At 35.1% G+C, this 23,929-nt stretch overlaps 5 protein-coding genes across 11 annotated transcripts in view; 2 read left to right on the forward strand and 3 right to left on the reverse strand.

The window, feature by feature from the left end:
- LOC145942746 (voltage-gated potassium channel subunit beta-2-like) overlaps nt 1–15,720 on the reverse strand; it is a 43,563-nt gene extending 27,843 nt beyond the window's left edge. The window contains exons 1-3 of one of the 4 annotated variants that reach the window (XM_083049744.1): nt 15,705–15,720; nt 15,381–15,468; nt 148–321 (exon numbers count right to left, since the gene is read on the reverse strand). Coding sequence is in view for 1 of the 4 variants with exons in the window: in XM_083049740.1 (XP_082905866.1) it covers nt 148–321; nt 6,780–6,804 (199 nt within the window). In the remaining 3 variants the exon portion in view is untranslated. Of the gene's footprint in view, nt 1–147; nt 322–6,779; nt 6,946–14,453; nt 14,590–15,380; nt 15,613–15,704 lie in introns of those variants that run through there. The other 3 variants (XM_083049743.1, XM_083049742.1, XM_083049740.1) reach the window with 3 other exon arrangements.
- Nucleotides 8,437–13,125, forward strand: LOC145942747 (sodium/potassium/calcium exchanger 4). Its single transcript, XM_083049749.1, has 9 exons — nt 8,437–8,909; nt 9,093–9,320; nt 9,499–9,686; nt 9,756–9,903; nt 10,851–10,958; nt 11,443–11,502; nt 11,729–11,938; nt 12,367–12,468; nt 12,616–13,125. Exons 1-9 carry the CDS (start codon nt 8,774–8,776, stop codon nt 12,948–12,950), a joined length of 1,515 nt encoding a protein of 504 aa, XP_082905875.1. The 5' UTR covers nt 8,437–8,773; the 3' UTR covers nt 12,951–13,125.
- Nucleotides 13,403–14,590, reverse strand: LOC145942749 (peptidyl-prolyl cis-trans isomerase). Of its 2 annotated transcripts, none has more exons than XM_083049752.1 (2): nt 14,454–14,590; nt 13,403–14,213 (listed from the first exon to the last, which is right to left on the reverse strand). In XM_083049752.1, the coding sequence occupies exon 2, from the start codon at nt 14,176–14,178 to the stop codon at nt 13,681–13,683; it is 498 nt and encodes a 165-aa protein (XP_082905878.1). In that variant the 5' UTR covers nt 14,179–14,213; nt 14,454–14,590; the 3' UTR covers nt 13,403–13,680. The 2 variants fall into 2 exon arrangements, with proteins under 2 accessions (XP_082905878.1, XP_082905877.1); XM_083049751.1 differs by having other exon boundaries at nt 14,354–14,495.
- A 70-nt stretch (nt 15,721–15,790) lies between the features above and the next one.
- Nucleotides 15,791–23,727, forward strand: Drp1 (dynamin related protein 1). Of its 3 annotated transcripts, none has more exons than XR_014426417.1 (9): nt 15,791–16,200; nt 16,603–17,167; nt 17,254–17,501; nt 17,594–18,124; nt 18,216–18,383; nt 18,652–18,901; nt 19,205–19,416; nt 19,490–20,859; nt 20,927–23,727. XR_014426417.1 is itself a non-coding variant. In XM_083049734.1 (9 exons), exons 1-8 carry the CDS (start codon nt 16,099–16,101, stop codon nt 19,544–19,546), a joined length of 2,133 nt encoding a protein of 710 aa, XP_082905860.1. In that variant the 5' UTR covers nt 15,791–16,098; the 3' UTR covers nt 19,547–19,583; nt 21,684–23,727. The 3 variants fall into 3 exon arrangements, 2 of the variants coding, with proteins under 2 accessions (XP_082905860.1, XP_082905859.1); XM_083049734.1 differs by having other exon boundaries at nt 19,490–19,583; nt 21,684–23,727; XM_083049733.1 differs by having other exon boundaries at nt 19,490–23,727.
- LOC145942744 (protein-lysine N-methyltransferase SMYD4) lies at nt 20,336–23,525 on the reverse strand. Its single transcript, XM_083049735.1, has 4 exons — nt 23,428–23,525; nt 21,739–22,594; nt 20,936–21,572; nt 20,336–20,857 (listed from the first exon to the last, which is right to left on the reverse strand). The coding sequence occupies exons 1-4, from the start codon at nt 23,445–23,447 to the stop codon at nt 20,346–20,348; spliced, it is 2,025 nt and encodes a 674-aa protein (XP_082905861.1). The 5' UTR covers nt 23,448–23,525; the 3' UTR covers nt 20,336–20,345.
- Nucleotides 23,728–23,929: the final 202 nt, after the last annotated feature.

Genomic DNA, 23,929 nt, shown 5'->3' on the forward strand with positions numbered 1-23,929 from the left:
GATCTGTTTTTATTCAATTTGGATCTTTAGGTCTCTTTGTCTAGGATCGCGCGATTGGTACAGTGTATACCAGCTTTAATTAAATAAATATTTCTCTCGCGGAGAAAAAAAAAAGAAAAAAAAATATGTATAAAACAACCCTCTTACCGTGACATATTTTTTCTACAGCAGGTACGAAGAATTTATCGCATACTACTGCTAAAGCGATAAATAAGTAAAGCGATACGATGACGTGTACGACAACGGCACCGCCTTGTCTTTGCTCCTCATCAAACAGGTCGTGTGGAAAATCTTCTATAGCCGGTGGCGTACAATTTATACCTAAAAAAACACAAACAAGTTGTCGCTTTAAGAAAAATACACATACACACGGTATAGCGCGATCGCGCATATATAATAAGCTCGTCGTCTTGTGAAGAATTTCTATATAATTATTCATTTTATTTGAAATTTTTTCGAGACCTTAAATTGATATACAAAATAGTTTTGTACACGAAGAGAATTTTCTCTTAGAATTTACCCTGAAAATCTTCATAATCGTGGGACAATATGGTATGGAAAGAATTTTATGAGAATTTCTCTGATTAATATTTATCACAATAAAATATAAAATATGTTTGATTAATTTTACTAAACTGCATAGTAAAATTAATGAATGTTTTATATTTTATTGTAATAGATATTATTATTTTTATTGTGATAAATATTAATCAGAGAAATTCTCATAAAATTCTTTCCATATTGTCCCACGATTACCATGATTTTCAAGGTAAATTCTAAGAGAAAATTCTCTCTGTATATGAGACATCCCCTGTTTCTCTCTACCTCTCTTTCTATCAGAGAGAAATTTTATACGTACATCCGAATGCGTCGCGTTCTACAGGGGGCATTGACTCTTACGACGGACGTGCCTTAATTTACTTCATCGATATCGCAAGCGTAATAAATACAGTAATCTTACATAATCGATATAGAGATAGTAGAAACAAATTTTCCGTCCTTTACCCGGTTTTTTCCTTCGTCGAATGGACGGATAAGATTTCAAGAGATTCAATTTTTAAGTCTCTCTCACTATCCCCCTCATTTTTTTTCTCTTCGAAGTCAACTCGCTCGAGAATAAAACTTTGGCGAGTATAAAAATCGAAGAAATTTTATGCAATCTTCATTTACTTTTATCGCGAAGGAATTCCGTCCCGCTCTACGATTTTCGCCGCACCCTGCGCGATCGCATAATACCGATTCCGGATGTATCTACCGCACCCAGGACACACTCGTGTCCGGCGAAATGCGTAGATATCTTTTAACGTTGCGTAACGCGCAAAACACGTACACATACAAAACTGTATATAGTGCGCGTTAATTAAACTCGCGGAGAATACCTTGGTTCCCATTTACAGAGAGTATAGAGAACTGTCGGACGAAAAACATTTTGCATTACTGCGAACATATGTTTTTGACATTTCGCGATCGCGCGCTCCATATTCGCGATATTATTACGTCAATTATCGTGCTTGCCACTTTAATGTAAAGCAGAAGCTTTTTCTGGAAGCTTCCTCGAAATAGGAAGCTCGTGGCTTTAATACGATAAGAGCTTAAAGTTAACCATTATCTTTTTAAAGTCAGGGGGGGGGGGACAGCTGATTCCGGCGCTAGAAGGGAGGATCGCGACGACGACGATGACGGTGACGAGGAGGTAGATCGACGATTGCGAAAACGGTATATACGCGATACACCACGTACGTTGACTCGCCGAATAGAGGAAGAATTCCCGCTAGAAACGACACGACGGAATGTCACGCATGCACGGACGTCGGCCGGTTACGACGCTGTGTCCAAATCGGATCGTGTGGTGGTAAGATAACGATACGCCACAAGTAGGAAACGTCTCGTTACCGTTCGTCATTAGTTCAATTTTATGGAACCGTCGTGTCGTGCCGAATTCTTTGGCAAACAAGCAGGAGCCGCGGGAGAGGAAAGGGGAGAGGGTGATATAAAGGTGATCCGTGATAGCGATGTATGTATGTATATATACGTGCGATTGATACGCGCATATTGGCATCGAGCAGCATCGTCAATTTTAGGAGACGAATTTTCCTTGCACGAAACGTCGAAGACACGTAATTTTATTTTGCAGCGCTCGAGTCTGCTGTGAAATTGCCAAATATTCTTTTGGAATTTTATTAAAAATTTTTTTAGATTTTATAATATTAAAGCTACGTTAAAATGAATTTTTCCTTGCGTACAATTAGCGTTTAAAGGTTATTAAAAATGTATTACATGCATTGCGTGTGTGCGTGTGTATTGACATTTAATTTTAGCTTCAATTTAATTCTAATAACACGTTCCCTTCAATTCAGATCTTTTATGTATATTTGTGAGCATTTAAACTTTTTTGGCACAGACTCTATCGTCTTATTGATTTATTTTACTGGTATGACTGTGACACAGCTTCCTTATCCTTGTGTGTTTTGTTATAATGATAAATTATTTATTAGAATCTATTATTCAATTAAAATTGCGAATTAAAATCTATTATTCAACAATTGTCCAATAAACCAACGGTGAATTAAAAAATCACGCTACCAAATGATAATCATAAATGTAGAAATGTCTAAGACACGTTGTAAAAATTCTTTACAGTAAGAAGAAACATGAAACTTATCCAATTTTCTTTTACTCGGAAATATTTAATGGACTGATATTCACATTCTTTGAATAATGAACATTGCTCATCTATCTGATCACTACTATATAATGTTCGATTTAAATTATCCTCTTTTGAAGGATTAAATTATCAGTGAGACACATATAAAATAATCGTAAGTTCCCAAGTACTGGATTAACTATAATTGCGCCGTCGTCATTTAAAACGACATCGCGATGAAGTTAATTAACGATATTTCTCTGCCCCTCTCTCTCTCGCGTATTCTTCAATAATTTTATATAATTTCTCTCTCTTTCCGCATTTTTTACCCCGTGAGGGGAGAGAAGACACACGAGCATGCGAACGTGCGCGCGCGTATTGGTGCCTCTTACAGGTTTCATACCGCTATGTGACTGGATGTGACTTCCTACCGATTAAGCAACCTAAAGAAGTTAAATTGCTCTCATTCAACTTGGCAGAAGAGATGCCATTCATGTCTAATGTACGTCGTATAAACGTAGATATATCACGGACGACTCAACGACTCGGGCTCTCCGGCGATTCGTTCGGTCGGAAGGGCGAGGCGTCGCCGGTTGCCGGCAGACGGTAGTCGATAAATAACACAGTTCAACAAAAAATATCAATAATAAATATATAAAGGAAAAGACAAGGAATAATTATTCCTCGTATAGGAGTCTCTCGATCATTTATTTACTCCGCGGCGACCGCCGTATACATATTGGATTCGCGCCGTACGATAATCGCCTAAAACTCGATGGATTCGTATAAACAACGAAAACCTTCTCTATACATGAATTTTTTACAAAGGTTCAATTTTTTTTATTTTTAATTTTTGTCGTTTCAAATTTGTTTTAACTTCAGATTTGCATTCGACGATCTTTAAAGTGAAAACTTTGAATAAACGATGGAAAGATATTCGGTTGAAGTTTTCTTGAGAACTGAAACTTTTCTAACAGTATATTTAATTTTGTTTAATAAAGAATAAAATTCTTTTCACGTCTCATACAAATGTCATAGTTACAATATGATAAAGCATCTTTAAAACAGCCTTTTTACGATTTTAATCTGAAATTTTTCAAAATTGTGAATAGAATATTTTGGAGGCTAATATTTGATACAGTATCAAAAATATTTAGAGAATTATTGTTGTCTTTTCCTTGGGTTTAAAAAAATATTACTTTTTGTGAAATTGTGTTAATCGATTAATCGTCTAATAACTAATACGACGCGTCCGCGATTATTTTCTTAATTACCTTATCATAAACTTATTATTTGATTTTTTAATGATATGCATAAACTTACATAAAAACTGCAATTACGTATTTTACATGAACTTTTTATCTTTATCTGAGAGAGAGAAAGAGAGAAAAAACTCGCAATGACTCTGCAAATTTTTAATATAACATCATAGTAGAAAAGACATAAAGAAATGATTTCGTTATACATTTTGTAATACACGAGATAAAAGAATAATTTTAGCTCAATATCATAACAAAGCCATGTAATACAATGTCAATTGTAATGATAAATAACAGAGACAGGTGACGCGAAAAGATTCGAGGCCTCCTTTTTTCAAAATTATAGTTTTTCAAATTTAAATCATTGCCGAATTTTGATATCTTTGATTGTCTGCTTTTTACTAGATATGCTTAAAGTCTGTTAAATCAATATTCTTTTATATTTTGTTTTGTTTGTACACAATCGAAGAATATTGAATTAAATTTTTATTGAATATTAATAAGTGTTAATTATCAGTACAATTAAGCAATGTTAGCGTTAATTATTGCAATAATAATCTCGAAAAAAATTAAAGATCAATTTATTATTTGAAAGAGGGAGAGAAAGAGAGAGAGAGAGAAAAGAAATGTTTTGACATTCGATTAAAATTAATAGATCTTTTCTATAATCAGTTGCAAACAGCCAGAATTTAAATAAGATTGTGTAATGTAAACGAAAAAAAAAAAAAAGTTTTTCTCTTCCACGAAATAAAAAAATTTTTAAAAGGTATCGTTTCTTTTTTTGACACGAAACGCGAAGCTGCTCATAACGTATGATTCCCTCTCTAAATGGTTTATTTAGTTTATATGTAAATCTCTGAGTCTGGACACGTGATTGATAATGATCATGCTAGTCAAGTGAGTGACAAAGAACGGGTGCGTTAGGATAATAAACGACGAACGAGCGTCATTTTCATTAATTTTCATTAATCTTATCTCGTAATTGGCGATGCTTAATCAGTTTTAGACCGCTTTAAGTCATCTATGTTCTCTTAAATCCCAAGACTCTCATCGCGTTTAGCATTAATTAATGCTTCACCATCCCCTACGTTGTTCTTATTAAAGGTCAACGTAACTGCCTGCAACGAAAGCGGATGCTTCGTCTAACGCGAGTACAGTGTGGAGGTAAACTTGTACGTCTACATCGCTAACGCGTGTGGCTGTGTTAATATGCCATTGATAAAAATCTTTTGGCGAGAAGTTAGCTTAAAATATGTCTACAGAGAACGTTTGGAGAGAATTTGACGGGCTCTTTTAGACATTTTAATAAAATAATCAATTTTATCATCGATTTTTTCTCAATCGTGCAAATGATTTGATGTATGTCTTCAACAAAACGATGACATTTTCGTACATTTGATCGCGTTGATAGCATTTCATATGTCCGGATTAACATGGCAAGAGCTCATCTTTGCACCTTAGCCAGGATATGATTATCTTGTTAACGACAAGGATAGTCTGATTGCATTAGTGTTCAGTGTACTGGCAAATTGGATTTGAAATGTAAGTTTTGTTGATAATATTAAAATTTTGTCGAGCTATATTACAAGTGACATGGTATTTTAATACAAGCAAAATGCATTGTCATAGTTTACGCGCGCAGAAAATTGTTTACCTTCCTAATCTCGCGTTGCTTTTTAAGGATGTTATAAAAGAGCTCAAAGCTGATTACAAGCTAATTATTCCTGATTACACTCGGTATATTCGGTATAGTACTTTACTTATTTTTAATACGAAGACACAAATTTTGAGAATCCTGACTTAAATCATCCGGCATTATTCGTAAGTTTTAAATTGAATAATAAATTGTTCGTGATTTAGTGAATGAATAAACGTTACAAGAATATTGACTAATAATTGAAGAGAAACAATATAGACATGTGAAAAAAATATAAATTTCGTCTATTAAAAATATATTTGTATTTTAAAATGTATGTATGTGTATCTAGATGTCATTTAAATTTTTTTCACATGAAAAACTTGGATCATTAATTTCATAGTCTGTAATCTATAAAAAAAAACACAATTCACTATATATGTATAAACATATTTAAACTGAATTATGCAGGGTTTTTTTTCGCAAATTCACAAGATTGATGTGCACGAAATAATTTTTGCTTGCAGACAAGTAATATGTATAATGTACATTATTCGAAAAGATATAGAAATTTGTTATTTGTACAAAATATTAAAATTTTGTAAGAAAGAAGAAAGAGGGAGAAAGCAAGAAAGAAATATCTTTGGGGGAGGGGGCGATAATTATTCTCAAATTAATAAAATTAAATAAAGTAAAAAAAATGTTCAACCTTACATAAAGAATATCCAAGCATCACGATTGTTAAAGCGCGACGAAAGAGAGCAAAGTCACAAAGCAAATAAATAATTTCGGCAGGAAGAGATATATGAAAAAAAAAAGATTGGCATAATTTCTTAGGAACACTTTCTTCACCATCGGTCGCTGTTCATCGCGAGAAGAAAAATTGACACCAAGTCAACGCGTACAACGAAACATCCTACCGTATTCGCACATTTCCCGGTCTTCACAAGGTAACTCTCGCGTTCGCGGAGAAACGCAAAGTGCCGAGAAAAGGGACCGATCGAAAGCACCTTATATACATATATATATATATATATATATATATAAATGTATATTTCTTTTTTCCGACCCTTTTCTCCGGCTCTCCAATTTTTTTTCCGCTCATCTCGCTGCCGCTTTCCGTTTCTCCCAATCGACATATTCGACCCGTGCACGGTTCACACCATCCTCGCTTCGTCCGAAACTGTTTCGACACGGTCGCAGTCCCGGTGATATTATTGAAAATAAGATTCGAACACACCTCCTCCTAGGTCAGTCGTATCCATGTTGTCAATCCCGTTGTCACACACATACTACATTAACATCTACTCCGAAGTCCGACATCGTTTGTTGGAATCCCCCCTCCCTCTAACTCTTCTCTCGCACGTAGCGCCTGTTGCTGAATCGCATGTAGCTTCAAACCGACTGACTGTTCCGAAATTTACAACAGGAAAAAATAACATGCATTACACGTTATCTGTGAATATTCGATCAGCGGCGAAAAAAAAAAAAGATAGGGTATTTTTAGGTAGACGCACGTTTTAATGAAATTTTACAATTAGATCGCGTTAATTTTTTGCAAATTTGCCAGATAGACATTTATAAACAACAAATATGCCAGAAGGAAAAAAATTTAAGGTACAATGTTAGTGATTAATATAGGTAGATTTTTCATTTTCAGCATCTCTAGTCATATTTTTTTTACGCGATTATAAACATTAATATGAATATGTAATGTTAGAATAATTGAATACTGTCACATGATCTATGAATATCCTTTAATTAAAACAAGATTTCTTGATATTAATTTCTTTTTAATTTATAAAAATTTTGTAAAAAGCTTATGAAAGAAATTGTTATCACAATAGAGACCACTTATCAAGTGATTATATTATTTCTATCATTATCGTAATAAATGTTTATTTTTTTAATTAATAAAATATGCAATACAAAGTGGTCTTCCCTAAGCTAAGTACGGCTTGAAACGAACTAGACTAGAGTCTTCTGTTAGATTTATACCGTGTTACACTCATACGCACAAACATGCATCAATTCGCCTGGTACAGAAGCACCGGAATCGCTCTGCTGTCTACGTTGATAACATATATTTACATCAATGCATCTTGCATCGGAATTAATTACACGCAATTAACGTATGCGACATGTATCAAATTGCATATTTTTTCTATAATTAGCACACTATTAAACGACTTGAGTGTTACAATCTAATAGAAATTTTCAGGTTTAATACAAATTACCAGATTTAATTTTATTAATAAACTTTGCATCATGGGCCATTCGAAAATTTATTCTAAAATTATCACGAACAAAGTTTGCACAAAATAATTGGCAAATAATATTATCTTTAATATTTAAAAAAAATGGCATGCAGACATATGCATATGCTACCATTTTTATTATAAAAAAATCTACAAACGTGAAAACATGTTTTCTAATTGTTCGATTCGATGACAAAGTAGCTCAATATCTGTCAATACTTTGTCGCGATAAAAGATGTTTCTCCAAACAGATATATGAAAAAGATACATGAAAAAGATACGTGAAAAAGTTTAGAGACATGAGAGATTTCTCTAATCGTGGTATTTTACCTTCGTTTGCGAAAGAAGGAGAAAAAGCACAAGTCAAGAACTCTCGCGCCTATTCGTCCCGATCTCAAAGATATCGAAGATATCGTTTACAAATAATACGCGATATCATACATTGTACAATATACTTGAAATAAGTAAATTTTAATTGAAATATGTGAGTGTTAATGAGTATATATACACGTACGCGAGTCATGGTAGCTTTCCTACGATAACGATGTTGACCACGTGACAAACTCGAGGACTGACAAATGTAAACTTAGTCGGGGCTAAGAGTATAAATCGTCGTGTATAAAACTAAATCGACCGGAGAGAAATCGCAGATTCTCTCGAGGGACAGAAACGCACTCGCGTGCGGAAATTTTCCTACGGGCGTTTTAATCGAAGGGACAGACGATTGCTTTGCGCAGTAGTATATCTTATCGGTAAGAGAGCCGCGATAAAATCGCTCACCGATGAAAAATATAAACGTGTAGTCGAACTCTGAGTGTCGGATAAACGGCAGGTAATCGCTGCGTGTCGCGTCGCGAAAATCGTATATCTATCGAGAGGGAGAAAGTGGATCGCGCACACTCGTTCGCGTTATTTCGCGTATTGTAATAATCCGAAAGTCACCCTCATCGGCTGCATTGTTCTTACATAACGAAGGATGGTATGGCGGCGCAGACATACGGTCGGATACCGGATATTTCTCGTTATTACTATACCAGCTACGTATTTTTTTTGCGCCAGTATGGTGGGACTGTTCTCTGACAGTTCGAGTATCGGCTACGAAACAGACTGGCGTGAGTATATGGATATAATATGGATTTTCTTCTCCACTCACATCCCCCTTTCTTACGCGTCTTAGAACGAAGTGAACGGGTGAATTATATATTAATTTTGAGAAATTGTCGGAGCAAGATGTTTTCTAGGGATCTAATTTTTTTAAAATTTTCGCTCATGGCTGCGATGTTGATTTTTTTTAGGAGGACGTAAATTGCTACAGGCGAGCGAGTTGGAACAACAACAGGGGAACGATAGTTACAACTGCACGCCGCCGGCGATCAAAGAATTCCCATCTGACGGATTTACACGGCAGCAAAGACAGGCAGGATTTATAATAATCCACTTCGTCATCGCTATCTATCTGTTTTTATTACTTGCCATTGTCTGCGACGATTTTTTCGTTCCCTCTATTAAGAAAATTTGCGAGAGTGAGTATATAACTGAAGGACTACTGTTCAGACTTCAAAACATATTTTTACGTACATATAATATGTATATTTTTTATTCGGTTTTTTGCTCCCTCTCTCTTTCTTTCTATTTCTCGCGCGAGAAAATAGCGAGAAAATAGTCGTTCATAAAAATAAAAAGAACGAAATCTCTCTGCAGAACTCAATGTCACCGAGGATGTGGCCGGCGCGACCGTGATGGCGGCTGCGAGTTCGAGTCCGGAATTATTTATCAATGTCATCGGCACCTTCGTGACAGAAGGTGATTTGGGAGTCGGCACCATCGTCGGTTCCGCGGTGTTCAACATATTGGCGGTGCCCGCGTGTTGCGCGCTGTTTGCGAACGAGGTATCTATCTATATGCGCGATAAACAAATTTTCTAGCAATTTATCGTATCAATTTAATCCTTATTACAGGTGTTACATTTAGAATGGTGGCCCGTGTCGCGCGATGCATTGGCATACGCCTTCACGGTTCTTCTCTTGATATTGACTCTGCAGGACGGACGTATCGAATGGTACGAGGCGCTCGTCCTCGTCAGCTGTTACATTTTGTATATAACAGGTAATATGTGCAAAGGGTGAATGAATTCGTCATTTCGCAAATTATTATTTTTTTTTTTAGACACAAGTCTGAAAAATTACGAATTTTAATCTTGCCCCAAATTTGAAAGTATATACACAGAGAGAATTTTCCTGGGACAATATGTTATGGAAAGAATTTTATGAGAATTTCTCTGATTAATATTTATCACAATAAAAAATAATAATATCTATCACAATAAAATATAAAATATGTTTGATTAATTTTACTAAAAGTATAGTGTAAAATTTACTAAAAGTATAGTAAAATTATTCAAACATGCTTTAAATTTTATTGTGATAGATATTATTATTTTTTATTGTGATAAATATTAATCAGAGAAATTCTCATAAAATTCTTTCTATACCATATTGTCCAATGTCCCACGATTATCATGATTTTCAGCATAAATTCTAAGAGAAAATTCTCTCTGTGTAGTAATCTCACAAGAATATTTTAATTATATATATAGTAATCACAAGAATATTTTAATAATATATAATAATAAAGAGCGAATAAATTCGTTTCAGAAAAGACGCAAATTTTTTTTTTTTAAGCACAAGTCTAAAAAATTACGAACTTTAATCTTGCCCCAAATTTAAAAGTATATAGTAATCTCACAAGAACATTTTAATTATATATATAATAATCACAGGAATATTTTAATAATAAAGAGTGAATGAATTCGTTTCTGAAAGAGAACGTAAATTATTTTTTTTTTTTTTACGCAAAAGTTTGAAAAAATACGAATTTCAATCTTGCCCCTTTAAAAGTATATAGTAATTTCATAGGAATATTTTAATTTTATAAATGACTCGTTTAAAATGAGAGAGTTTAATAACAAGTAATTAATCAAGCTATTTGCCCTGTGATATTATAATATGTTAGAATATTTTAGCAATCAAAATAATCGCTCTTATCTTTTTCAGCAATGTGTTTCAATCGTCGTATCAGCAATTTCATAAATCGAGTAACGTCTAGAAAGAAGAACAGATATAGAAATATCTGCGAAGAGAGCCCCCTGCTTCTATCGAATAGTAAGAATCTATAATATAATCTATTGCTATCGTCTCTGCAAAAATAAGTGAATTAAAAGAAATTGATACAATTTCATTCTGTGATGTTACGAATTTTTAATCTTCAGAAGTCAGGGATTGCTTTTGACGTTCTTCAATTTTCGTTTCTCCATCAAATTGGCAAATTTGTTTTCTTTTATTTTCAGTAATATTTAGTTTCGCATTGTTGTGCAATTTATCCTACAGATCATTAAAAAATAAAAATTAACAAGTTTGCGAGCACAAAATGATGCTTGACGTATAAAGAAATAAGAAATAATTAAACAAAAAAAATCCTTAAAGTCTAAGTCTGACTTCGTCGGATTAGGAAGATTTAATCTCACAGAATAAATTCCTGTCAATTCATTTTAATCCACATATCTTTTTGCAGGGATTGCATACGGTAACTACTCGTAAGAAATGTAATCTCATGCTTGGCTATCTTTCATTCTCTGAAATCTGACAGACTTGATCAAAGAAACGGAAATATGTGGATTTTCAAGTTCAAGTGAGACGGACGAATCACGTATGTATCACAAAATAGATGACGCACGTGCGACAATGTATAATAATTGTATATAAGGCTATAATATCATTTCGTTCTCAACATCTTTATGTAATCTCGCGTTGCGACATATATATATTCACGTTAATAATACAATAGTTCCTATATACTTATGGCATGGAGAACGTAAAATGTATTACATGGAGAACGTAAAATGTATTACATATTTTATTATTTTTTTTTTTAGTCGATATAGTAAACCTGACGTCTTGGCCGAATTCGACGTGCGAAAAAATATGGTGGATAATCACTTGGCCCATTAATCTAATATTACTCATTACTATTCCCGACTGTAGAAGAAGCAAACTACGGTCTTGCTATCCCATTACGTTTTTCATGTGTATAATATGGATCGCGACTACATCTTATATTATTGGATGGGTCATCACTATTATCGGTATGTATCATTTTAATTGAATATATTATTGAATATATAAATGTATATATTTAACATTTATTTAAATCGCTACCATGACAAAAACTTTGCGAAACAAACTTAAATTCTGAACCATAAAATGCTTCATGTAACGTTACTGTAAAAAAAGATGTAAGTACATGAAAAGTATACGATAATACATAAGTGTTATAAAGAAAAAAGTAGCAGAATTAATTCTTATTATAATAGATAAGTTTGATTTTCGCATAATCCACAGCTACGATATAATTTTTATCATAATTATTATATTAAATCAGAAGAACATTGTGGAAATGTTTTAAAGACATTTTACATTTTTTAAACATCTTTCAAACGCTTTTCGTATCACTTGAAATGATCGATCACATTATATACGATTCATATTCTCATTATATTTATGTGTTTTTCAGGCAATACTTTTAGAATTCCTGATTCTATTATGGGTTTAACGTTTCTCGCGGCGGGAATGAGCGTACCTGAAGCAGTTTCAAGTGTTATCGTCACAAATCAAGGTATGATAAACATCTAATTTATTTGTTGCCCTATTAGTTGATCATAACATTAGAAATAAGATGTACGAAAATTTTTGTTCTATATTTTATATAAGAATATTTTACATTTTATTTTATACTTATTTAGACATTAAAAATCTTTTCTAGGTCTGGGAGGTATGGGAATAAGTAATTCGATCGGATCAAATGTATTCGATGTATTATTGTGTCTCGGACTTCCATGGTTTATAAAAGCTGCGCTATTACCGAAAATACCTGGACAATATTACGTTCAGATCAATTCTCAAGGACTAGTATACAGTTCGGCATCTCTCTTTTCTACGTTAATCATCTTATATGGAGCTTTATTTATTAACAAATTCAAATTAAATCGAACGGTCGGGATTATCTGTCTCGTGATGTACGTCGTATTTTTGATATTCGCGTCCGTTGTAGAACTCAATACATTCTTTGTCGTCAATTTACCGATATGTGTCGATTAGGAAAAATATCAATTTCGTTCCGATTTAGAATGATATTTATATTTTTTGTTGATTTATGTGATATCTGTATATTGCAATGAGCAAAAAAGTTTCTACTTAAAACGTTTGTGCAGTTTCTGTACAGGATCGAAGAGACAATCGAAAAGACATCTAAATTATTTGTTTTAATTATCAAAATATATCAAAATAAAAAAAACTATGATAAATTTATCTATTTTTCATATAGTTATTCATGAAAATCATATTATAATCTTTTAATATTTATGTTTATGTTCTACATATTAAATCATTAATAGCATTCTCTCTATATAAGTCTGGTTTTTATGTCTAATTATACATTAACAAAATAGAGATATGTTTATCAGCTTTAGTGGAAGAATATTTTTTAAATATAGATTGCAATATATAAGTATATAGTATACTATAATTCTCAGATATTATACAAATGGAATAACGAAGATGTAAAATAATTTTGTTACTAAAATAGACTTGGTCATTATAAATGTAATTATTGTGCACGTATATACAACGTATATGCATACACATAATTATAATATGTAATCTTACAGTTTTATTAACAAATAAAGACTTAAATTACTTGCTTTTTTAAAAATGTACACTTACAAATTGCGTTAATACAGTAATAAATGTATAAATGTCAAAACTATAATTTTAAAATTTGTTTTATAAATTTACTTTATAATTTGCAAACTTTTTTAACTTATAGTATTCAAAATAATTGACCACAATCTACTATCATGATTTTCTGATATGTTTTACCAGTCGAAGAACCATAACTTTCAATCTTTTTTACAACGTCCATTCCTTCAACAACACTGCCAAATACAACGTGTTTATTGTCCAGCCAAGGTGTTTTTATAGTGGTGATAAAAAATTGTGAGCCATTTGTATTTGGACCAGAGTTTGCCATCGATAATATACCACCCCCAATGTGCTTGAGTTCAAAATTCTCATCTTCAAATTTTTCACCGTAAATCGATTTCCCACCTGTGCCATTGTGATGTGTAAAATCACCACCCTGACACATAAAATTGGGAATAACACGATGAAAATAACTTCCTTTATAATTGTAGCCTTTCTCTCCTGTGCAAAGTGCACGAAAATTTTCCGCTGTCTTTGGCACAATGTCAGGACGTAATTGTATTACAATTTGTCCCAATGGCTTATCATCTGCGGATATGTCAAAGTATACTCGTGGTAAATTCATCGTGTTGCAAACCTTTGCCAAAGAGTATGTCGAGGCTAGACATAATAATTATGATAAAAATTATATCGTAGCTGTGGATTATGCAAATTGAAAATCAAACTTATCTAATGAGAATTAATTCTGCTTTTTCTTCATAACACTTATGTATTATCGTATAGTTTTTATATTTACTTACATATTTACAGGGAGTTTATATACATGAATTAATAGTTCGGAAAATTGGTCCTTATTCATAAATTCAATTCGGTTTCGTAGAGCATAATTGATCGAAATACCTGCTTGGAATTTCTTTCTTTGTGTATGATTACGTGTCCAATTAACTCCCTGCCTGCTCTTTTGGATACTTATTTCTTTAGGAACACAATACTATTCTTCTATTTTCTTTTTAGAGTGTACTATAACCTTATAAACTTGAACCGGAATTTTGAACCGAACCGTTTCTTTCACACGGCAGTGATAGAAATGTCAGCGCCATCTATATCCGGAATATTTTATATCCGGAACCGAAACATATGGCGTCATAACCCGCGAGATTTAAATCATCGCCGAGATATAAAAATAATAAATTTTAAGAAATTATATAAATACATCAATAAAATCATAGATTTCATTTTTTTTAGAAAATCATACATTTTCATAGAAACATTATATCAATTGATATATACATCTATCGCATTTATTATTATGATATATATTAATTTTTTTGCATATTTTTATTTTGGAAAATATTTCATGCAAAATTCATACAAATAAATTTTCATGTGAAAAAATAGTTTCATGATCGCGATTTTAGGTCATTTTCGTACAAAAACTTTTGTTTCTCGGCGAGTTTTTCTTTATGTTACGGGATCGACATATATTTGAATAAGAAATCATCGTGTATAATCGCGCAATAATAATAATCTCTTGAATCACAAAGACGATTCCAAAGATAATTCGATCCTACGATTACGTAAATCGAATATGATAATTATTTATTAATATATACATCGCACGTATAAAGCGAATTAACGACTATATATACCTGCGTAGGAATTTCAATTATATAACGATCAAAACGAGGAGTAACGAGTCGTGTGCGATTTGCAAGCAAAAAAACCAGAGTCATGATGGTTATGATTCACGATAAAACTGTCGAAATCAAACGATTCGCTCGTTTCGCAAACGACGTAGGTTACATTTCAATCAATATACAGACATACCTCGTGCGTGTGCGGGACATGTTTAAAGATGATTTAAATAAATGCAAATTCCACGTCCATTCCACACCGTCGTCGCCTTCCTGCTTCCCTGCGCGAGAGATAATGAAGTGAGATTCGGAAGGAAACCGTCGATTTTAGCGGTGAAAAAGGCGCCAAATGGCAGGAAACGCGCGCCAACAAATATATACAACTTCACACGTTTATCTGTCGACAGATTCGAAAAATAAAGAGGAAAAGGTTAAAGTCGAAGAGAAATACATATTTTTTTAACCGAAAGGCTCGAATTATCACGCAAAGCGAGAATGAAAACAATGAACGATTTACCTACGTGTCCCTCGTACGCGCGATTACTCACACCTGCAGCGCGCACACACGTACTCACACGCATGCGTATCGCGTGTATACGTATACAAGCGCGCACGCGTGTGTGAAAATAATGGAGGGTGAGCAAGGGTGAGGAATCGAGTGTACGTTATTCCGGTGGTGATTCTGAGCGAAGAATCGCGAGAGGTTTTATCTTCCTTCGTCGCCGCGTCTTGCGCCGTCAATCAGCTGTTGAGCTGTCAGAGAAAGTATCCGTGAACGTCGTGGAAGAGAATCCGCGCCAAACCGAAACGCGGAGAGGAGCGAGTTGTTGGACCCGGCTCTGTCCTAACCGATTGACCAACCGATCGATTCGTCTTCTCCTGGACGCTCATCGTCTACCTGTTCTACCAGCATGGAGGCTCTGATTCCTGTCATAAACAAGCTGCAGGATGTGTTTAATACCGTGGGTGCTACTGTGTTACAGTTGCCGCAAATCGTCGTCCTGGGCACGCAGGTTAGTTGAGTCTCTCTCTATCTATTTCTCTCTTTATGTCTTGATATTTAATAACACAGGTCTGTTCCTTTCATTCGGATACCCTCTGTTGATGTCAAAATGAAATAAATATGTACTCGAGAGTTTGAGTAAGAAGAAAAAATTGCAAGAAAGTTTGCAGAGTATATCATTCATCATTTGATGGAACGATTTAAAGTTTTTTTTCTGTCACAAAGGAAATATAATGGCGATCTGTAACATTGTAAAATTACTCAGTCTTTATATCATAGTTGAGAAAGACATTATCTTTATTTCAGTATCTTTATTTTTAAATAAAAAGTTTGAGTTTGCAAAGGGATCAAAATTAAATAATCTATAGATATTCTTTAATGATGATGTAATAACAGATATCATGTTTTTCAGAGCTCTGGAAAGTCATCTGTAATAGAGAGTTTAGTGGGACGCTCCTTTCTACCTCGAGGAACTGGTATTGTCACACGACGTCCGTTAATATTACAACTTGTATATACACCAAAGGATGATCGAGAACATAGAAGCGCAGAGAACGGTACTTTGGACTTGGAGGAATGGGGAATGTTTCTACATACAAAGAACAAAATCTACAAAAACTTTGACGAGATTCGTACAGAGATTGAAGCCGAAACTGACAGAATGGCTGGTGCAAACAAAGGCATCTGTCCAGAACCGATTAATCTTAAGATATACTCGACGTCAGTTGTTAATCTGACACTCATAGATCTACCTGGTATTACAAAAGTACCAGTGGGTGACCAACCGGAAGACATTGAGAGTCAGATTCGTGAACTTGTATTAAAATACATATGTAGTCCTAACTCTATAATCTTAGCAGTGGTCACTGCCAATACCGATATGGCTACAAGTGAAAGTTTGAAGTTAAGTAAAGATGTTGATCCAGATGGTAGACGAACACTGGCTGTTGTTACAAAATTAGATCTCATGGATGCTGGTAAATTTAATTTTTTTAAATTTGTCACGAGCATAATATTAATTATATAACGCCATTAATTACATTGTCTTTTCTTTCTCTTTTAGGAACCGATGCCATAGATATTCTATGTGGTAGAATTATCCCAGTTAAACTGGGTATTATAGGCGTCGTTAATCGTTCTCAGCAAGATATAATGAATAACAAGAGTATTCAGGAAGCCTTGAAAGATGAGTCTACATTCTTGCAACGGAAATATCCAACATTGGCAAACAGAAACGGGACTGCTTATTTGGCGAAGACTCTCAATCGTCTACTTATGCAACATATTAGGGATTGTTTACCCGAATTGAAGGTAATAATGTTAAGTGGTTGTATTACAGCTAGTATAGTTAGAACCTACTAAAATGAACATAATTTGGTAGAACTTGTGTTTTTTGAAAACAGAACAGAGTGAATACGATGATCGCGCAATATCAAACCTTACTCAATTCCTATGGCGGGGACGTCGAGGACAAGAGCCAAACCTTGCTGCAAATAATCACGAAATTTGCAAACAGTTACTGTGCTACGATAGAAGGTACCGCTAGAAACATAGAAACCACAGAGCTGTGTGGCGGCGCTCGTATCTGCTATATATTTCACGAAACGTTTGGCAAAACACTCGATTCGATTAATCCATTGGCGGATCTCAGTAAAGTGGACATACTGACCGCTATTCGCAATGCAACTGGTCCGAGGCCGGCTCTTTTTGTGCCAGAAGTTTCCTTCGAGTTGTTAGTCAAACGTCAAATACGAAAATTGGAGGACCCCTCGTTACGGTGCGTGGAGCTTGCGCACGAAGAAATGCAAAGTATAATACAGCATTGTGGCACTGAAGTGCAGCAGGAGATGCTGCGTTTCCCCAAACTGCACGAACGTATTGTCGATGTTGTTACAACATTACTACGTAGGCGGCTCCCACATACCAATGCAATGGTAAAGCAAAATAATTATTATACATATTCATTGTATATCCATAATGTGTTCTTTTAATACTAATTTAATGATTTGATTTCTTGAAAAAAAGGTAGAGAACTTGGTGGCGATAGAATTGGCGTACATTAACACTAAGCACCCCGATTTTCATAAAGATGCAGCGTTTGTATCGTCTTTACTGAAGGATGCTGATGTAGATCACCTGAAGCACAACAAACGATCAGCTTCAGCATCCAGTACCATAATCACCAATGACACAGTAAGTAATAAATTTTTATTTAATTTTGTTTTTAAATTTTATTCTTTCTATGGGTATGATTAATACCTAATCTAACATTACTCTATTTGGAAGTAACAATTTTTTTAAATGCAGATGACAATATTCGCGTATGTTTTGCAAGTTATTTATTATTTCACATCATTTTTAATTTTTATGGTGTGTTTGTATAATTACTAGTAAAATATATTTGTAACAGAATGTAAAAAAGTCAGTCAATAATCAAGATGAAAACTCTGTTTCTGATCAGACTAAGGAACAGCAAGGACAGCAAAATCACTGGCTGCTAAATAACTTACTACTCCAAGGAAGAACAGAGTCGACTAGTTCGATGGACGGTTCTCCGGTCAGAATGCGCGAAAGTAGTAATTCCCCGCATCCAGTAATTGAACTGCAGAAAGCATCCCCGCAACAAAAACCAGTAAATCTACTCCCTGCAGTGCCAATACAGACATCCCGAAAGCTGAGCGAGCGCGAACAACGGGACTGTGATATTATTGGTAAGAAAAAAGATATTGCAAAACGTAATATATATTATATTAAATGTATATTATAAAATATATTATAATATATATTTAATATATATTATAATATATATTATATATATTATATTTTATAATATATATAAATATATATATATGTATAATTATTATTAATATAAATATATATATATAATTATTAATATATAAATATATATATATATAATTATTATTAATATATATTATAATATTATAATTATATTATAATATATATTAAAATTTTAATTTTAATCATTTAATTATCTTTATTGATTATGTTTACAGAAAGGCTCATAAGATCATACTTTTATATTGTGCGAAAGTCCATTCAAGATAGTGTACCAAAGGCTGTTATGCATTTTCTAGTCAACTATGTGAAAGATAATTTACAAAGTGAACTTGTTACGCATTTGTATAAATCGGATCAGGTTGAGGCTCTGTTAGTTGAGAGCGAGCACATTGCTGTCAGACGCAAAGAAACAGCATACATGCTTAAGGTATTATAAAACATTACATACATAATTTTTTTATTTTGAATTTTGATCTTTAACGGTTGCTCTTATTCTGCAGGCATTAACTCTAGCTAATCACATCATTAGCGAAATTAGGGAGACACATATGTGGTAATCAAATGCCTAAACCACAGGATTCTAGTTGAATTTAGGTATTACATCTGTGTTTTAATGAACTAAGTTAAAGGATGTACTTTAATCAGTGTATATGATGGACCGCTGTATGTACATAATTCTTATTTTTCTCATGCAAGTAAGGTATATATGTATCGCAATTGAAGCAATGGTCCTGATATATTTCATTATCTAATTTTAATGTACGAGCATGAAGGAAGCACATAATATCAAACATAAAATGCGCATTTGTGCAGCATCGAATTATTGTTTAATTTGCAAGATTTATAGTTTAAGCTCAATTTTCTAATTATCTACTAATCGTTAATATATACACTCTGACTTGTGTGAAATAATTTTGTAATAATTTTTTTTCCTTTTTTTTTTTTATGTTTTATTACACGGAAATTATATGCTTCTTCATCACTCTAATCTTGCATTGCCTTGCGTTGTTAATGATAATGCACTTAAGAGTGAAGAACATTGTGCCGTAAACATTTCCTGTTTTTCTATGTTTATAAAGCTTTTCTAAAATAGAGCTGAAAGTATACTCTTATGTGGATTATATACATTGCTACTTTTTACAAAGCTGTGTAAAAAACAGGAAACTGACAAAAAAAAATTAGTAACTATTTCACTACAATTTTAAATAATTAAAGTCTCATTTATAGTAGTTATTTAACTAGTTGATTTAAATAAACTTATTAATAATAATTTAGTTATATATTATTTATAATAGTTTATTTAAAAAACTTTAAATAACTAGTATAAATGATTGTTATCAGCAGACTCTGACATTATTATACAGAGATCAAGCCTAAAGAATTGTAACATTGGACGATACATTGTTCCGTTTTAATACTTTCGATATTAGGTTCAACCAAATGTTTCTCGACAAAGTGCGCGTGCTCAAGTAGCAGAGGGATCGCGTCCCTGTAATTTCCCTGATACATTTTAGCGACAGCGCTCAATCTCTTTTGGATTGATTTACGAAGCTGCTTCTCGAGTCTTTTCACGTCGATCGTTCTTTTGCATCTGGCACACTGTCGATTTGGCACATTCTGCGAAACGTTTGCGCTCATCACCAGGACACCCGTCGGTCCGGAACACGCCGTACACTTGTGATACATCGCCTCGGGCAGCGGGAATTTCCAGTCTCGCGTGCAGGCGTCGCATCCGCACAGGAATCGATACTTCTTCCACAAGAGTTCGCGTCTCGTCAATCTGCTCTCGCTGAGGAACTGAGGCCCGTAGCAATCGAGTATCTCGCATCCCTCGCCGATGAAGCGCAGCGCTCTGACCACGACTATTCCTGTGGGTAAAAGAGCCAATTTATTTCAAGAACAATTTAAGACATCACTCCTCTCGTCATTTTTTTCAGACCGCTTACCATTGGGATAAGAGTGACGAACCACATTGGGATAACAGCTGTGATTGACGAGACTGACTGTGGTGTAAATCGCGCCGCCGATATTCCTGGGTTCCCAGACGCGCGTCGTTTCCTGGTGAACATTCTCGACGATCTCGTACGCGTTGCAATTAATCGCCTGCAAATGGTGCAACATAGCCACGGCCAGTGAAACGAACGTTTCCTTCGTACAGACAACGTCCAGTTTGCTCAGAACGGAGATGAGGCATTTCGCGAGGAAGATCGCCTGAATCGTGCGAATGAGATTCGCGTTAGGTTCCACATCGGCGGAGTGAGTCTCCAGCTGGAATACCGTTCGATAATCGAGAGGATCGCACGTCTGTCTCGAGCCTGATTTCGCGTATTCGACGTCCTCGTCGATACTTCTTTGATCATGATATCGGAAGAGATTGAGATGCAAAACGTGTTTTGCTGTTTCAGCGCTGTTTCGTGACGATAACACTTGTACGACCGTCGTGCGATAAGCTAGCAAGAGATGAGACGTTTCCTGGTGTCTGTCGTTCGAAACATTCTTGAAAAAATGATCAAATATCGTGCACTCGTACTGATGATACGCCTCCCATGCTTTTTCGCGACACGTTTCCGTGCAGAAAGACACCTGGGGAACAAAATTTATATTAGTAGGAATGTACATCTGTAGCGTGTAAATTCGGATTTGCGCAGGTATACACATGTGAAAAGAAAAACTAAACAAAAAAAAAACTTGCAGGGATGATGCTGATGATACATATGATATATATGGCACGTGCATGCACTCTACTAACTGTTTGGCAATTACGGCACGGGATTTTAACGCTGTCTTCTAACTTAAGTGTGGCATGGCAATGCAAGCAATTCCTGCCGAGGGCCGGTGCGTCCGTACTAAAGGAAAACGGCCGGTCGACAATGAGTACAGCCCCCGGTCTGATGTCTCTTGTAGCTACGAGATGCCGGCCCCTGGTCTCGTCGAAACGCAGCTCGACGCTGTCCGGACAGCTCGCGAGACGGTCGTGCGGCTTGCCGTCGACGACGGGCATCTTCCCAAGCGACGGAGAGGAAGAAGAAGAGGAGAGGGAAGAGGACGTCCTTCCGCCACGTTTCCTGGAGGACCTGTTACCCTCCAATTTCCGGGAGCACTCCCGTTCTAGCTGCAGGCACTCCTTTCTACGCTGCACGAAGTACCTGACGTTCTCCTCGGAATCGTCATAGAAACTCCCGGGAAGCGCCAGCATGCACTCGCAGTCCCGAAGACATTTCGCGTACGCGCGCAGACGGTAGGAACGTCTGGCGCGCTCGCAGAGCGCATCCAGGAACACTCTACCACTCGCATCGGCCGCAAACAGTGCTTTCGTGAGAATGTTACACGTTCTAATCTCCTCAGCGTGCTCATCCCTAGGCTCCGTCGTCGTCGCCGCCGCTGCGTTAAGCGATCTCCCGTACAACCGCGCTGCCTGCGTGTCGTCCTTACCCTGATACGAGTCGCCCGGTTTTAGGCCCGCCACTTGGGGCATTTCTACAAGCATCTCGATCATTCCCCGCCTGTCGCCCGACGTGGACAATTTCGCGAATCGAGTCGCTAACGGCTCTCGCGACGCAATTTCGTCGTGCACGCTACGACGAAATTCGTCAAGCGAGACGGTTCTGTAACAGAAAGAGCGATGTATGAGACATGAAATGAGTTTGTGATTCGAGTCGACGAACAAAACGAGGTTTACCGAAGCGAGATGTTTTTGTAATTTAATAAATAAATGTGTAAATGGAAATTTTTTGTTAGGAAATTGTTAAGGCATCAGGAGCAAGGTATAACGTATACTGAGAAAGATAGCGCCATTCATTTTTATAATCAACCTGAAGAAATGATCGGTTTACAGAAGTAAGAAATTACATGCAGAAGAAATTGAATGGAGCGATATCCAGGAAATTCTTTGAACAAATCATGTTGCGATTATTTTGCGTAAGAATGTCTTCGAAAATGTAAACGAGATTCTGTTATCGTTCGGCAAGTATTTTACATAATACTCGAGAAAGCTTTACATAAGCTCTGAGAAAAAAAATGTACTTATCCATTATATTTTTTAAAATTTTTATTTGCTCTAGGAATGCATCTGATATCGTATGTTAGTACTTATAACATTGTCTTAAAATAATATACAGGATGCGTGCAGATCGAGTCGATTCGAAATCTCGATTCTAAATGCGCACATTTGGAACGCGTGACCCTAATTTTTCCCAGACGAATCTGCCGAGTACTTCCCTATTGCTCTAAATTTATCGCTGTAAATTTAATCGCAGAAACCGAAATAGAGCACGAGTCGGTCATACACAGTACAGAAGATTCATTATATAGGCAAATATATATTATAGCGAGTGAACAGAAATTTATCATTGTTACAGGAAAAATAATCTCGCGCCGAATTTATAAATTTCAATTGAAGCGATTATTAGCTTCTCTCTTCCGGAAATAGCTGGCTTACCCCTTCTTCGTCAGAGACATTTTGTAATTGTTATCGGGACAAATATTGTTTTAATGTAACATTTACGGGAGCTGCTTGTGTGTCTGCGCGGAACGGAGAGACGAATGTGACGGAATCTAAAATTAGGCTGACGGTCCAGCTTGTGCATTTGTCCCCTCTTTTGAGATGTGCAACAATTTAGCTTAGAAAAGATCAAACGACGACGTCTCCTAGTTTGTTCCATTTTTTTTTTCTTTACGCGCACCGATTAGAATAATGTACAAATACGCTTGATACTTAATAAAAGAACCTGTTATAAAATTCGTTGCTAATATCTATCATAATAATAAAAAAGAATAATTGCGGTCTTTGATGAAGACACACAATATAATTACGTACGAGACTTCTATGTACATTTTTTGCAAAGCTAAAAGGAGCCTAAGTATTAGTGTGATAAATTTATTATAAATCAATTTTGTGTCATCGAATATTTCTCATAATATCGATCAATATCTCATTGATT

Source organism: Prenolepis imparis, unplaced genomic scaffold (assembly GCF_030444845.1).
Source record: "Prenolepis imparis isolate NDT839.2.m4 unplaced genomic scaffold, iyPreImpa1.0 SCAF_11, whole genome shotgun sequence".
Taxonomy (NCBI): Eukaryota; Metazoa; Arthropoda; class Insecta; order Hymenoptera; family Formicidae; genus Prenolepis; species Prenolepis imparis.

Coding starts and splice junctions, on each gene's coding strand:
- LOC145942744 (XM_083049735.1), bottom strand. CDS start 23,447: ATGTCTCTGACGAAGAAGGG. Junction 22,595..23,427: donor ATGTCTCTGACGAAGAAGGG/GTAAGCCAGCTA, acceptor TTTCTGTTACAG/AACCGTCTCGCTTGACGAAT. Junction 20,858..20,935: donor TCGTCACTCTTATCCCAATG/GTAAGCGGTCTG, acceptor TTTTACCCACAG/GAATAGTCGTGGTCAGAGCG.
- LOC145942747 (XM_083049749.1), top strand. CDS start 8,774: ATGGTATGGCGGCGCAGACATACGGTCGGATACCGGATATTTCTCGTT. Junction 8,910..9,092: donor CGGCTACGAAACAGACTGGC/GTGAGTATATGG, acceptor GATTTTTTTTAG/GAGGACGTAAATTGCTACAG. Junction 11,503..11,728: donor AAGTGAGACGGACGAATCAC/GTATGTATCACA, acceptor TTTTTTTTTTAG/TCGATATAGTAAACCTGACG.
- Drp1 (XM_083049733.1), top strand. CDS start 16,099: ATGGAGGCTCTGATTCCTGTCATAAACAAGCTGCAGGATGTGTTTAAT. Junction 16,201..16,602: donor TCGTCGTCCTGGGCACGCAG/GTTAGTTGAGTC, acceptor CATGTTTTTCAG/AGCTCTGGAAAGTCATCTGT. Junction 18,384..18,651: donor CCATAATCACCAATGACACA/GTAAGTAATAAA, acceptor GTTTCTGATCAG/ACTAAGGAACAGCAAGGACA.
- LOC145942749 (XM_083049752.1), bottom strand. CDS start 14,178: ATGAATTTACCACGAGTATACTTTGACATATCCGCAGATGATAAGCCA.